The sequence below is a fragment of the Cavia porcellus genome, unplaced genomic scaffold, assembly GCF_034190915.1.
Source record: "Cavia porcellus strain 051 isolate PalLab524CR breed Dunkin Hartley unplaced genomic scaffold, mCavPor4.1 scaffold_17, whole genome shotgun sequence".
Taxonomy (NCBI): Eukaryota; Metazoa; Chordata; class Mammalia; order Rodentia; family Caviidae; genus Cavia; species Cavia porcellus.
The window spans coordinates 63,202,748-63,216,922 of NW_026947500.1; the positions used below are offsets into that span (position 1 = coordinate 63,202,748).

The 14,175-nt window shown below is 52.0% G+C and overlaps 1 protein-coding gene across 7 annotated transcripts in view; it reads right to left on the bottom strand.

Annotated features, from left to right (window-relative positions):
* The window catches only part of Arhgef18 (Rho/Rac guanine nucleotide exchange factor 18), a 70,142-nt gene that overhangs the window by 36,904 nt on the left and 19,063 nt on the right, over nucleotides 1–14,175 (bottom strand). For 6 of the 7 annotated variants that reach the window (XM_063228409.1, XM_063228410.1, XM_063228407.1 and 3 more), the window contains exons 7-10: nucleotides 14,018–14,062; nucleotides 13,422–13,487; nucleotides 12,710–12,812; nucleotides 12,475–12,616 (exon numbers count right to left, since the gene is read on the bottom strand). In XM_063228409.1, coding sequence (XP_063084479.1) covers nucleotides 12,475–12,616; nucleotides 12,710–12,812; nucleotides 13,422–13,487; nucleotides 14,018–14,062 — 356 coding nt within the window. The remainder of the gene's footprint in view (nucleotides 1–12,474; nucleotides 12,617–12,709; nucleotides 12,813–13,421; nucleotides 13,488–14,017; nucleotides 14,063–14,175) is intronic. The other variant, XM_063228406.1, reaches the window with a different exon arrangement.

Sequence of the window (14,175 nt, forward strand, 5' to 3'; positions counted from 1 at the left end):
ATCATTCCTCCACAACACACACCAGAGCCTAAAGACAGTCCCTGCAGGGAGAGGTGAGGCCAAGCCCAGAGAGGTGAGTGCCTCCCTCCACAAATTTACAAGGTCCCAAGGCCACAGGCGAGGGATAGTTGCATACATTGCCTGCAAAAGTTGGCAAATTATGGCCCCCAGGACAGGCAACTGGTTTTTGTTGTTGTTGTGATTTTTATCAGACAGGTTTCACTACACAGTTCAGGCTGGCCTTGCACTCACTTTGTAGCCCAAGCAGGCCTCGAACAAACAGAATCACCCTGCCTCAGCCTCCCAAGTGCTGGGATTACAGGCTTGCACCACCACACCTGGTTTACTGTCTCATTCTTAAAGGAAACATATGTGGCTCCCTGGTCTCCTGCAGCTAACTAGTTCGTTGTGGAAGGAGCAGCTATTTCCCGGTGGAAATGCACTCCCAGGGCGTGGGAACGCCCACTGCCAGGCCTGAGGGACAGTAGGCCTCTGAGTAAAAGGAAGTGCGAAGTGCATTGTGTGGGGAGGCGCTGATGAATTCCAGTGTCCTCAAATACCCCAGGCTGGGGACAAACAGGTAGCACCCAGATCTGTTTCCATGCATCTTGAGATCGCCACCAGCCTAAGAATGCAGGTTATAACTACTAATGGAAGGCAGCAAGCAGAGCCCACAACAGGAAAATTCCAGAACCTTGCAAAGTCCTTCATTAACATTCCTTTTTCAACCCTGATGGTGTGAGCTTGAATATATTTTCATATATCTTGTGTCTCAAGGTCGGACTTGAGCTAGGTGCAGGGGTTGGTACACGGTATGGTATTTTTTTCCTCTTTTCTAAATCTTTTTTCTTTTCAAAGAGATGGGACCTCACTATGGGACCTCAGGCCCCAGGATGGGCCTGAACTCTCCTGGGCTCAAGGGATCCTCCTATTTCACCCTTGGGAGTAGCTGGGACCTCAGGCACGCACCACCATGCCCGCTTAACTTCTGCATTTGGTGAAGGTGGTATCTGAATGTATTGGGAAAGAACAGATTATAGAGTTTACGAAGAGTCAAATGTTTGACTGACTGTAATATCAGGTACCTGTTTATACTTTAGAGCAAATTATCTTCAGAGAATATGGATTCTGAAGGTTTTCAGGAAGGGCTCAGGCTCTCTTGACGACCTCCGCTCTTCTCTGCAATTCACTGGCTACCTCATTAGCCAACATTCACCACAGACTTCATGGTGGAAAATTGCCACGTGTTGTAAAGAACTTAGGAAATGAATACTTGTAAACCTGTCTTCACTTAGGAGTCATTAGAAATAGAAGCATGCTCTCTCTCTTTTTCCTTTTTCGATTTTCTGACACAGTGTCTCGCTATGCAGTTCATGCTGGCCTCAAACTTGTGGCAATCTTCCTGCCTCGGGCTCTAGATTGCTGGACGACAGGTGTACGCTATCAGGCTCAGCAGAAATATAAGGTTCCCGTGGCGGGGAGGATAGTGTCTTCCCCCAGATTTACAGCCAGCCAGAACCTCAGAATGTGACCTCATGTGAGAACAGAGTTTAAGATCTCTGGGTGGAATTCCAAGTGGGCCTCGAGCCAATGACAAGCGTCTCTGCAGAGCAAGGAGACAGGGACACTAAGGCATAGCAAGGCACACCTAAGAAAGGAAACACAGACAGAGAAGAAGGCAGACGCACCAAGGCATGTCTAGGGAATCTTCTAGAAGCCAGAACAAGCCAGGAAGAAGTCTTCCCTCACACTTTCAAAGTGAGCCCCTATTTGCAGATGCCTCACTATCAGACTTCTGTTACTAGAATTGCTACAGTGAGGACTTTTTTGCTTTGTTTTTTGAGACAGGGTCTCACTATGTGTCCACACTGGCCTTGAACTTGCTACATGGCCCAAGCTGGGCTGCAACTTGCCATAATCCTCCTGCCTCAGCCTCCCGAGTTGGGATTACAGGCATGCACCGCCCTGCCTTGCACAGTCTGGATTTTGAGCCTCCCCAACTGGCCCCTGAGTTGAAGGCTGGGTCCCCAGCTTGTGACACCACTAGGAATGCAGCCTTTAGGAGACGGGGTTGGGCAGGAGGGAGTGAAATCACTGAGGACTGCTGGGGCTGCACCGCTGACCCGTATCTGTACTCACGGCCAGCCTGCCACACGCTCCCGCCAGGATACAGTGCCACTGCGGGCCCAGTTGTCAGGGGCCTCGTGACCCGAGACCCTGTGGACCACGTGGCTGAGCGTGCTAGCTTTTCTAAGCCTCCTCCTCCTGGTCAGGCAGGATCCCAATGCGGTGCTTGGGCCTGGTGGCCTGGGACCCGTCAGTAAGCAGCAGAAACCATTTTCCATGGAACACAATGGAAGGCATCAATCAGTCTGCTATGTGTAATAAAGAAGAGTTGTTTGGTAAAACTCTGAAAGGGGTGCTGCTTGGGTCAAAATCGGGTGCAAAATGTTTGTTTTCATAATGGTTGTGGTCAAAATGACCCGTGGCCAGCCGAGATGGCTATGATAGAATCCACATGGCCTGTCTATGGGGTCACACACCAGGCAGACTTTCCTGAGCCAGGGAAAGATGCTCCGTTTTTTAAGACCTCCAGGACAGAGAGATATGGTGTTCTACTTGTTCAATTATCTAAGGCCTTCGGATGCACCTTAGCAGCTTTTAGACTTGAGATCAGCTACCTGTGTGATTCAAGTGACATACACAGGACAGTGCAAGGATTCAGGTTAAGAGACATAAACTCTCCAGCCTGCCTAGAGCCAAGACTAAGGAACAAACCGAGAACAGCAAAATACACAAGGTCAGGTCAACTGAGAGAAATGGGAGCGGCCCGGACAGCTGTGTACCCTGTTACACAGTCCCTGTCACTGTTCCTTCAGCGTTTATGCTGTTACAGCTACGTTCTGGGCGGATAAGCCCAGTGTGCGTGGTACACACCTGTGAGCCCAGTACTTGGGAAGCCGAGGCAGGAGGACTGCTAGGAATTGAAGGCTGCCCTGGATACACAGTGAATTTAGGAACAGCCTGAACTGCAGAGTGAGACCCTGTCTCTAACAAACCAAACCAAAAAACACAACACAAAATCCAGAAAGCAAACCAATCCGTGTTCACTGTGGCTTCTCTAGTGGAGAAGCCAAAGCAGCAGCAGATGCTCAGTAAGTGAATGCATGAATGCATGAATGAATGAATGAACGAACACCCTAGCACTGCTGGGCACTCCACAAGCCCTAACAATCCCATGCAGTAAGTAAGTAAAAGGCGCTGCTATAGTTCTTGCTTCACAGATGACAAAGCTGAGTGTCCCCTCACTGCAGTCACAGCCCCGCAGTGCGCCCCGCTCCGGCACTGAGCAGTGTGTGCTCTCTCGGGTCCTTGAGCCAGCCCAGCTCTGGGGGAGGAGCCAGGGCCAGACCAGGTCAGAGGGTGGAAAGAATGATGGCCAGCTGGAGGTACAGTGCGGTGGATCCCTAAGTGCCGGTGGCCACTGTGGCAGGACGGAGGGAGGGTGTGGGGGTCCCAGGTCAAGCCACAAGCTCCAACTCTCGGCAGAAGAGAACTGGCTGCTCTACCAAATAACCAGGGTGTGAGCTGGGCTGGCTCCTTCCAGAGGGGAGCACTGAGTTCCTTGTCTTTTCCTGCTTCTTTTTATTCTTTCTCTATTTTCTTTTCTCTTTTTAGCCTCAAGGCACTGAGCTACATCCTCAGCCTCCCTCCTCTATTTTTTTCTTTTCTTTCTTTGAGGAAGAGTCTCCCTAAGTCATGAAGTTGCTCATATGGGGCTCTAACTTGCAATCCTCCTGCCTCGGCCTCCTGGGAGTGCTGAGAGGACAGGCCTGAGTCACCACACCCAGTTCCTTCCCATTTCCCTCCAAGGCCACCTCTATCCCTCAGCCCTTTCCTCCACCTTCAGGGCCAAGAGCATGGCACCTTCCAGTCTCTTTCAGACCCCAACTATCCACCTCTCTCTTCTAAAGACACCTGTGATGACACTGGGTCCCCGGCAACCCAGGACGCCCCATCTCTGGAGGTGTCACTCACTCACACCTGGGGAAAGAGTTCTCAGGGACCCTCCACCTCCAGGAAACCTGGGTGGAGCAGAGGCGGGGAGAAGGATCCAGGCTCCTGGGAGTGGAAGGTGGCTTTCCTCTCACCAGTGCAATCTATGGTTCAGGTTCAGAGATGGGTCCGAGTGGGTCACACCAACAGATGGCGGCATCTACAAGCTACAGGGTACCCATGTTGTCTTGGAAAGACGGTGTCAGCTGAATTCTGGTCTTATTACTGTATCCACCTGACCACCAAGTCTCACGTCCTGGAGTTAGTGGAGGTCATGGCCTCTCCCACCTGGTCACCCAAGACCCGACACATTAACTTTCACACAGATCTCGTCTGTCCTCTCTCCATACACTCCTGGCCGTAGCTCTGCCCTTCCTAAGCCGTCCTTCAGACCCTGAAGGTCACAGCCACCATCTCCTCTAGGGTAACTCCTGGGCTTGAAACTGCCAGCTGCAGCAGGATCAGACGAGCCACTGGTTCTCCTGACCGTGCGCCTGTGCAACTCTTGGTCCCCACCTGGCAGCAGCTGCCAGGGCTCGCACTACCCATGGTGCTGACAGCGTGCATGGGCACACTGGACACCCACTCTTACCACCCACTCTCCTACCCTGTGCCGTCTAGTTGGGCCAGTTCTTTCCTTTGCTTTACGGGTCCCGCTGATTTACCCCAGGACTTCCGGCTACTTGGTGCTTCGAGGGCTCTCCCTGTCGCACTTGAGCATCACTGTCATTTATCACGTGGAAAAGAAACCTCCTTCGCCTGGCTGTCACCACCACACCCCATCCTCCCTGAGTCCTCGGCAACCATGAATCCACTTTCTGTCTGTGCTTTTGACTGTTCTGAACTTTTCCTACACACGGAACCCCACAATCTGTGGCTTTCAGCAGGGAGGGGCTGGCTTCTTCCAGCACGTCTGACCCCCGAGGTGCCCATCTGTGTATCGCAACTCGATCCCTTCTGTCACTGGGTATCTTGTGGTGTGGACGGGCCACACTGTATTCACCCAGCAGCAGAGGGTCATGCAGATGGTTCCCTCGCTTCTGGACGTTTCACAGAAGGACAAGACTGTCACTATTGCCCAGATCTAGAGCACTTTATCAGCTTGTCATCGGTTTGGGTGGGTTTCAGGAGGAGAGAGATGAGAGAGGCATTCCTGGCAAGCAGCAGGGAAGGGAGGACAGCTCTCATATTTCAGCTTTTAGAAACATCTGTGTAGACCGCGCCGACCTGCAGAGGTCCAACTTAGGATTTCTAACTTTGGGATGACACAAACCCAACATGCCTTCAGTAGAAACTGTACGATGTTTTGACTGCATTGAATGCATTTACCAATTATGATGGGTTTATCAGGATGTGACTCCAGCCTGATTATAAGTCAAGGATTGCCTCCACTTTTAGTCTTTTTTTTGGTAGGCCTATGCATTAATTTCTCCTAGGCTGATATCTAGCCCTGGACCTGCTGGGTTCTGTGTTAATTCCGTTTAAGCTTTTGAGGAGGTGCAGGTCTGCCTCTGGCCAGCACAGTATGAGGGTCCCATTTTTCCTATCTTCCACCTCATTCAGGAGTGTTCAGTTAGGAGCCTTCAAAGGGTCACCACAAAGGGTCAGGAGACCCGCTGTTGATCCACATCACACCCTGACCTCACGAGCACCAGGGATCTGGCTGCTCCAGACACCTAAGGGTGCTCAAATTCCTGGTTTCTCCTCGTGTCTGGCTCACCACGAGTTTCATTCCTGTAGGGGGTGCTAAGCACTTGAATCCCTACTGGAGATGACTGTGGGAATGATCATTCTTCCTAAATCCTGGTTTGCCATTCAAGTGAACCTCCGCAAATTAAAGTTACCCATCATGAGTACGTAACTGCAATGTCCTGGTATGCAGTTTGCCATGTTCCTTCTCCCCCACCCCGCAACCCCATAGCGATAATGGAGGGGCAGCCTGCTGGACAGCCTGCCCTTCTGATTTCCTCCTGAAGCCCACCCACAAGAAAGATGCACTGGCTTGGGGGCAGTGGCACACACCTGTCATCTCAGCACCTGGTAGGCTGAGGCGGGAGGACTATTAGGAATTCAAAGCCAGCTTGAACTATATAGCAAGACCCTGTCTTCCACCTGGCCCCGAATGATGAGCTGATAAAATGTTCTGGGATTAGATATTGGTGCCACCTGCATAACTCTATTAAATACACTCAAAACCACTGAGTGGCATGTTTGTGTGTGTGTTTTACAAAAGGTCCTGAGTATAGCTCAGGCTGGGATCCTGCTGCCTCAGCCTTCCACATGGTGGGACTACTATGGCTTGAGCCACCAGGCCTAAACAAATGACACCTTTTTAAAGAGTGAATTTTATGGCGCACAAATTCTATCTCAATACAGCTTTTATATTACAAAAAAAGTGACCTGACTTTAAAATGTAACTATCCACCATGTATTAAATACATACTCAGAGAGAGTGGAATTTTAGTGTTTTTTTCCCCAAGGATATGATCATAAATCATTGTATTTGCTACTTTGAATATAACCAAGTACAACTTTATACTTAGGTGAAACTATGGTATCTATACATGTAAAAAGAAGTGCGCAAGTTGAGTTTGCACAAACTAACTTGAACAAGAAAACGTGAGTATACAGCTCCAGGGGTTGATGTGCTGAGACCTCAGGATTATTTTAATCACCTTCCCTCTCCTCCTGTCGGCTGCATTCCTCCTTCAAAAAATTCCTATCAGTCATTCTAGAGCTGCAACTAGAGTTGTTTTGCCCCTGAAGGGAGGTTTTCCAAGTTTAACAGGTCTAGATCACTTGGGTGTGTGTGTGTCTGTGTGTGAAGTTTACTCCTAACAACTAACAAACAGGCTGGACTTAATAAAGGTCTTTGCGTTTAAATTTAAGACAGCTGGAGGTGAAAATGTTTCCAAAGCCACAGATGAGAGTTTGAAGAAAGGAAATATGACCGATGATATGAGAACTCAGGCTAGCTTGCCACAAGATCAGAAGTATGTTAAACATGTGGTAGGTAAACACCCAGGGAGGCACAGCTGGTTACCACAGCTCTAGTCCCTGGGGTTGGTGACAACAAGCACAGCAGTAGCCTTAAAGCTGTAATCGCTACTATGTGACAAGAATGAAAATTATAGGCAGCTATGCAGGAAACAATAGAGGTGCTACTTCTACTTGCAGGGTGTGTGGGGGAATTCTCTGGGGGCCATTCCACTTGAGAAAGCAAGAAAGAGAAATGAATCACAGAATCTCTTTTCCATGCCTAACTGAGGGCATCTGAAAATGAAACAGGAGTCAGGAATACAGCGCAGCAGCAGAGCAAGCACTAGTGAAGCCCTGTGTTTGATCGCTGGCACCGCAAAAAGTAAATAAATAAAATAGATAAAAAGGAAATAAGCTTTGCCAAACCCTAACAAATTATGCTTATAAAAATAAAAGTAATTCTGCCTTCGCTTTATTTGCTCTAGCACAACTCTTTCTTTTTTCTTTTTCTTTCCTCTGAAGGGCTTAGTGACCCACAAAAAAAGCAAGCGATTGATAAATGTTCAACCTTGACCCAGGGCAAACAACCACTGATATGCTCAAATTCCTGGCCTTTTTATTACTTGGAATGTCAACCTAAAATACAAGCCGAGGCGCAGGCCCATATGCATGGATTACATAACATTTATTGAGTGTCCACTATACACCAGGTACCTTATGCACATTTGATGCCCCAACCAACCCTTATTCCAATTTTGCGGATGAGGATACAGGCTCTGTGAGTTCACAACGCTACTACGTAGCAGACCTAGGATCAGAAGCCAGGTCAGACGTGTGACACTCAGGACTAATCAGAACTACGAGCTGACCGTTATGGCCCTGGGATTAATCATTCACTCGGATTATTTTAAAAACTCATCCCAACGAAACACGCAAAGCCCAACGCCCGAGAAAGTTGCACTGAGCGCGCTGAGATCTGCACCAAGGAAGATTCTGCTAGAGGAGTTAGGAGGCTCCACCACACGCCTACTAGGCAGAGTTCGATGTCCGACAGCTCCGGGCAGAGAGGACACCTGCTGCTCGGGTCAGCAGCCCCCGGGGAGGCCTACAGCTTTAAGGAGCTGGTCGCTGCGTGCACCGCTCCAGCCCTGGACTTGCCGCAGGCCCCTGAACCAGCGTGCAGCGCCTGCAGCCGGTTTGACCTTCCCCACTGCCCAGGAAGGGGGAATGCAGCGCCCCAGGGCTGGAGAGAGATTTAAGGACCTGGGAGGCTTCTCTACACCTCTGCACCCTTCACTGGCCACTGCAGCCCCATGCACTCACCGGGCAGCTGGAAACGGAGCTCCCGTCCACCTGCCCGGAGGACTCCGGCGGGGACCTCGGCGGAGGCCTGGGGCAATCTCAGGGGCCCCGTGCATCAGCACGGCCTGGGAACCACCGCGGTCTCCCTCCCCAAACCCGTCTCCTCAGGGCTGCCCCGCCTCCCTCACCTCGGCCGGGTCCCTTGCAGACAGCTCTCCGCCCGCTCCACCGCTACTCTCACGTCGCCGCCTCCGCCCGGCCTCCGCGGATACACAGACGCCCGCAGCGCAAAGCCGGAAGCAGGAGGACACCCGCGCCAAATGCGCATGCGTACTCCCGCCCCGGAGGCGTGACCCGGAAGGGGGCGTGGCAGGGAGGCGTGGCTGTCTCCTGCACCTGCGACTCAGTCTTAGCTGGGGTCCCGAGCAGTGGGAAGGGTCCCTGGGGTTCACGCAGTTGAGGAGCTCAAGGACGGGGTCTTGTGAGGGCGAGGGAGGCCCTTGCGGAGGACCAGTGGGCTTGAAGGACATTTTTTTACGAGTGGACCGAAGGGATCCTGGCTGCTAGGGAAGATGGGTGGTTCCTGGGGGCCATGGGGTGGACGGCTTTGTGGGGTCAGTAGGAATGATTCGTGCAGCTGGAGAGGGTATCCCAAGGGCACGGCACAATTGAGATCATCAGAGATAACGGGACTGGAGGGACATCTGGTGGGGTCCTGGGGTATCAGTGGAACTGGGGAGGGAGGCAGTGGGGTGAGGGGCAGTTCTAATGAGGAGATCTTGGGGGGGCAGTGAGGGCTGTCTTGGAGGATATAGGGAGTGGTGGGGAAAGGGAGTCAGCAGGCACTGGGAAACCTGAGTTGAGCACCTAAAGGAGATGAGGCTGATGGCAGGGAATCTGAGGGGTAGAGTCTTGCTAAGTAGCAGCACAGATTATAAGAAGGTGGGTAAAAATGAGACATGTACCTCTCAGGTGTCCTAAGACATCCCCATATAGTACCATCAGACACTCCAAACACATAGACACCAGGGCAGGTACCACCAAACATTCAAAAGCAGGCTTCTAGGCACTCCCAAATGCATCAAACACCCCCAAACTTTCAGAATCTGAGAAAGCCTGCCAAACATCCCCAAAGCACCCAATACTCTCACCTAGGAGCCGTCACAAACCCACAAACAAGCTTTTGGACATCGAGAATCATACCAAGATCCCATATGGGAACTTCCAGGTACCACAAAGCTACCAGCAATCCAGATGCTGTCAGATATCTTTGAGTTGTTTCTCATCTGAAAACACCAGCCAAAGAGCCTGCCCCATACTCCACACAGGTACTGCTAATGAACAACTGTAGACACAGGCTCTCACCCCCAGGTGACATCAGACCTTCCAGTCTTGAGGCTGGTGGCTCACAGGTGGGGCAGTTGGGTAGAAACCAGGAGGCAGCTGGCCAAAGTCCAGGCTGGTCAAACAGACTGCAAATGCGCTTGAATACAGGAACAGTATATTAGTGTTACCATTGATACACTGTGTCAACTTGGGAAGTCCAGAAGCTTAACTAAGTAACTCAGGAGCTCCACATCCTGGGCTGTAGAGGACATGCCCTTACCACTGGTAGGATTCACTGTGTTAACTTGAGTTTAGAAGATTAACTAAGTGACTCAGCAGGGGGCCAGGGTCCTCACTTTGTAAACATCCTCAGCCTGTGCAAGAGGAGGATAAGGGGGTTTGGTGAGTGCTTGGGGATTGGGGGGGGGGCTGCTAACAATATAAGAGAGGAAAAGAGGCTTGATTAACCCTCCCACTTTGCATTTATTGTCTTCTGCCACCTTGAAGTGCTGCCCCGTGCTGTGCCACTCTGCCTTGGAGCCAGCTGCTTAAGTGACTGAAACCTCTGCACATTGTGAGCTAGATAAACCTTTCCTCCCTTCATTTTAGGCATCAAGTATTTTGTCTCAGCAATAAGAGAAAAGTAATCAAGACATTTGGCAAGAGTTTTAAGTCAGATGCCCGGGGTGACTACTTACAAAAAGTTTAAGTTCAATCTTCATGGTCATGGAGGAGTGTGTCTAAGAAATTGGGGGTTCCAGAAACATACAGACATACCTCATCAGACACCCCAACTCAGTGGAAGTCAGAGGTTACAGCATAGGTTCTTCAGAGGGCAGAGGTGGAGAAATGGCCCTTCTGTAAATCGCTACAGCTTTTGCGTTTTGTGTCAAAGGCAATTGGGAGTGATTGAAGATTTTTAAGCAGGAAGAGTGGCTGGACCTATGTCTACAGCCAACCAAAGTTACAGAAACCTTCAGATTGACACAATTATCTCCCTAAATATAGAAACCAATTTTCTCAAGGAGCCTACCAGAAAGGAGAAGTATCTTTTATCTTTATCTATCCAAAACTGCTCCAGCTGTGCTGAATGGCCGCCAGCGGGAAAGACTCTCAGCTAGTCAGGTACCCTTACTGAAGCCTGCTGGAGGAGCTGGGGTTACGGCTCAGGAAGGGGTGGAAGAGGAAGTTGCAGGATGGCATTGAGGAGCAAGCCACAGGCAACCAAAGGCCTTCAGAGTGGCCAGGTCACTAAGCCTAGGGTGTCTGTGTGGTAGGAGAGAGGTGGTCACCTGGAGCAGACCTGTTCTCTATTGTGTATTGTGCTTCCAGGCCTGTTCTGCTATACATGGAACCCCAACCCCGGGCTGTGGACAGGTTAGGGCCTGGGCCGAGCCACAGAAGTGAGAGAAGCTTCCCTGGTATTTACCCCTCGGTAATGCAGCTGGATATCCGCAAACCAGCCCCACGGCATCCCTCACTGTGGGCAAAGTCTCCCACCTGTCCCTGGGTCCAAAATGTTGAAGACCCCTGCTCTACAGGCAGGACAGAGATGGCCAAGTAGCCTCAGGGATCTAGGACTGTGAAGACTCTGGGTGCTGTTATCAGCCTATTGGGAAGGTAACACAAGTCTTTGGGTGCCACCTGCCTCCCAACACGGATGTGACGGGCTGTGGTTACAGCGCAGGGCTAAGACTATGATCTAAACGCTGGCGTGGCCTCTTGTGGGTGGAAAGGCTCTGGACAATAGGCAGTGAAGGTGACAGCAGCCGTGGAGAGGAGCAGGGGAGGGAAGGTGAGGGAAGATGATACATGGACCCACTGCCCTGTGCACTGGGGATCATGGTCAATGCCGCCCACATCGCTTTCCACACAAATACAGTCTTCCTAAACCTCCAAGGAGGCCAGAGATCAATGCATTCCAACTCGAACCTGCACTGCAGCCTTCAGAGAAAGAACTCAATTCCCTGTGCCCCACGAGTAGGCTTCACCTCACAATCTGCTAGGAGGTTGCTACCATCACAAGGTGGTTAAGGTCTGCATCACCGCCTACCCCCAGTACGGTAAGACAGGAAGGCCTCAAAGCCAGCACTCCATCTGTGCCCCAACACCGGACACACCCAGGATGGGGGTGCAGTACCAGATCCCTGGCTGGCGCCTCTCGAAACCACCCACAGAAAGACGAAAAGATGGGGAGGCCCTTGGGGGCCAAAGTTCTTAGTAAACAGAATGTGGTATCCTGAATTGGATCTGCTGAGAAACAAACAAATTAGCAAAATGCAGGAAATCAAAGTCAAGCCTGAGGTCTGGGAGTAACACTGAACAAATGTTGGCTCTTAAACTGGGACGGATGGATGGGAGTTGCATAGGATGTTAACACGTGGTCACAGGTGAAATAATACCTGATCCAGATATCAGTGGGTCCCAGAAGAAATCAGGGGGAAAATAAAAGACTTCCTAGAATGAAATGCTAGTGAGAGCACAGTTTCCCAAAATAATTTCTTTTCTTATTGGGGGGGGGGGCACTCGGAATGGAACTCAGGACCTTGTACTTAGCAGGTAGGTGCTTATGCTGCTGAGCTATGTCCCCAGTCTTTCCCAAATCATTGCTTACTTTCTTTCTTTGGTACCAGGGATCAAACTCACAACCCCCCAAATCATTTCTATGAGGCATAATGAAAACAATTCTAATTCCTCCCCGAGAGCCCCCGGGCACTGTCTCTACTGGACAAGATAAAGGAGAACAGGGATTCAAACCGCAGGGCGAGGCAGGAGAGCAGGGAGGGGCATGGATTGGGGTGTTGGACTTACCGGGGCTCGGGCACGGCTTCCTGCACAGTGGGCAGCTGGAGTGGCCTGCGAGGGTCCCCCGAGCCAGCTGGTGCCCGTGGACACACTCGCACCTGTCCCTGCCGTCCTGGGCTTTGTCCTTCAGCTGCGCCGGGCTCTTTCCCTGCAGGGAGGCTGGGTGTCAGGGCGCCCTTGGGGTGGGAGCCAGTGAAGGAAATGGGGGGCTCCTGGCTGCTCCCCCGGCCCAGTCCGCCACCTTCTCCTTCTGCCTGGTGACCCGGCTGCGTAAGCTGCTGAGACTCCTCTTCACCCTGGTGCTCTTGATGATCTTCTCATTCTTGGGGGCACCATCCTCGGTCCTAGAGGGTGAGAAGGGCTGATGAGGATGGTCCCCATCACTTGGGAGCCACTGGGGAGCTCAGGCCTGCTAACGCTCCTGACACTTTCTGTGGCCCCTGGCTCCCTTCCTCCCTCACATATTCACTCAGCAAACATTCAAAGATGTCTGTAAAGTTCCTGGAACGGAAGGGACTGGTTTTGCAGGAGGGACTCAAACATGACTGATTTCAAGCTTGAGGCTCCAAACCCAGCTGGAATCAGCTCTGTCCACCTCTGGGCTGGCCTCTCATTCCCACTCTTCACCCCAGGCCTGGTCTAATGGGCCTTTAAACTCCGTCCATTTCTACATCCCTTTCTCCTCTCAATGTCCACTCAGATTCCGGGGACTCATCTGACAAAAGTTTATAGAACCAGGGAGCAGCGGACAAGCTAGCCCTGGCAGAAGTGCTTCCTTGGAGAAAGACTCTTTTCCGCCAGCCCAGGTGCCTGCTAATATCCTCGATTGTTTGTTGAGCGAGTAACTGAGGGAGGTTAGAGGCCTACACCCTGCTCTGCCCCCCAGCCTCTGGCCCCAGCCCTGGCTGCGGTTCAGCTCCCTGCTCTGAAGTCTCTGCAGATCCCGGACTCACTCGGACAGGAACTCGAACCAGGTGAGGCTGGCAGGGGCTGCTCCGGGGCTGGTGGCCAGGCGAGCCCTGCCGGGTGGACAGGGTGGAGGTGCGGGTCAGGGGCTGCTCGCTAGCTCAGGGCCCACGTCCTCCGGGCCTTGGGCGTGGACAGCACTGGGACCACATGTGCACATACACCCCAGTCCCTTTTTGCACGCCTTATGATTCCCTCCCCTGCTGAGAACCGCCTCCCTCTCTGCTTTATTCTCTCTCATTTTGCTCTGCACATTTTACTCCAGATACCTCATATGAGAGACCCCCCGTTTTTCTACAAATGACTCGAGCGTATCCCCCTCACGGCAGAGTAGTACTCCACCGTGTAACCCATGTTTTTATCCAGTCATCGGCCGGGGCCATGGAGGTCCCTGCCGGGGTTTAGCTGTTATGAGAGGTGCTGTGATAATCGCAGGAATGCGCTGTCTAGATTTAGAGCTCTTTGGGGAAGAACGCTAGATGGGGAAGGGCTGGCCCGAATGGCGCAGACCTGTCCTCTCCTAGTCTCCCACCTTCTCCCTCACCGGGCTCCACCCCCGCTCCTGCCCGCCCCTCCCACTTACCCGTGGTACTGGCGGAGCTCCTGCAGCACCTGCTGAACGATCAGCCTGGGGGACGGAAGGGGGGGCCCCGGGAGGCCCCCAGGGGCCGGGGTTACTGACCCTGTCTCCAGTTCCTGACAGGAGGACCCCCGGTCCAGCGTGGCTCTGATAGACCCACC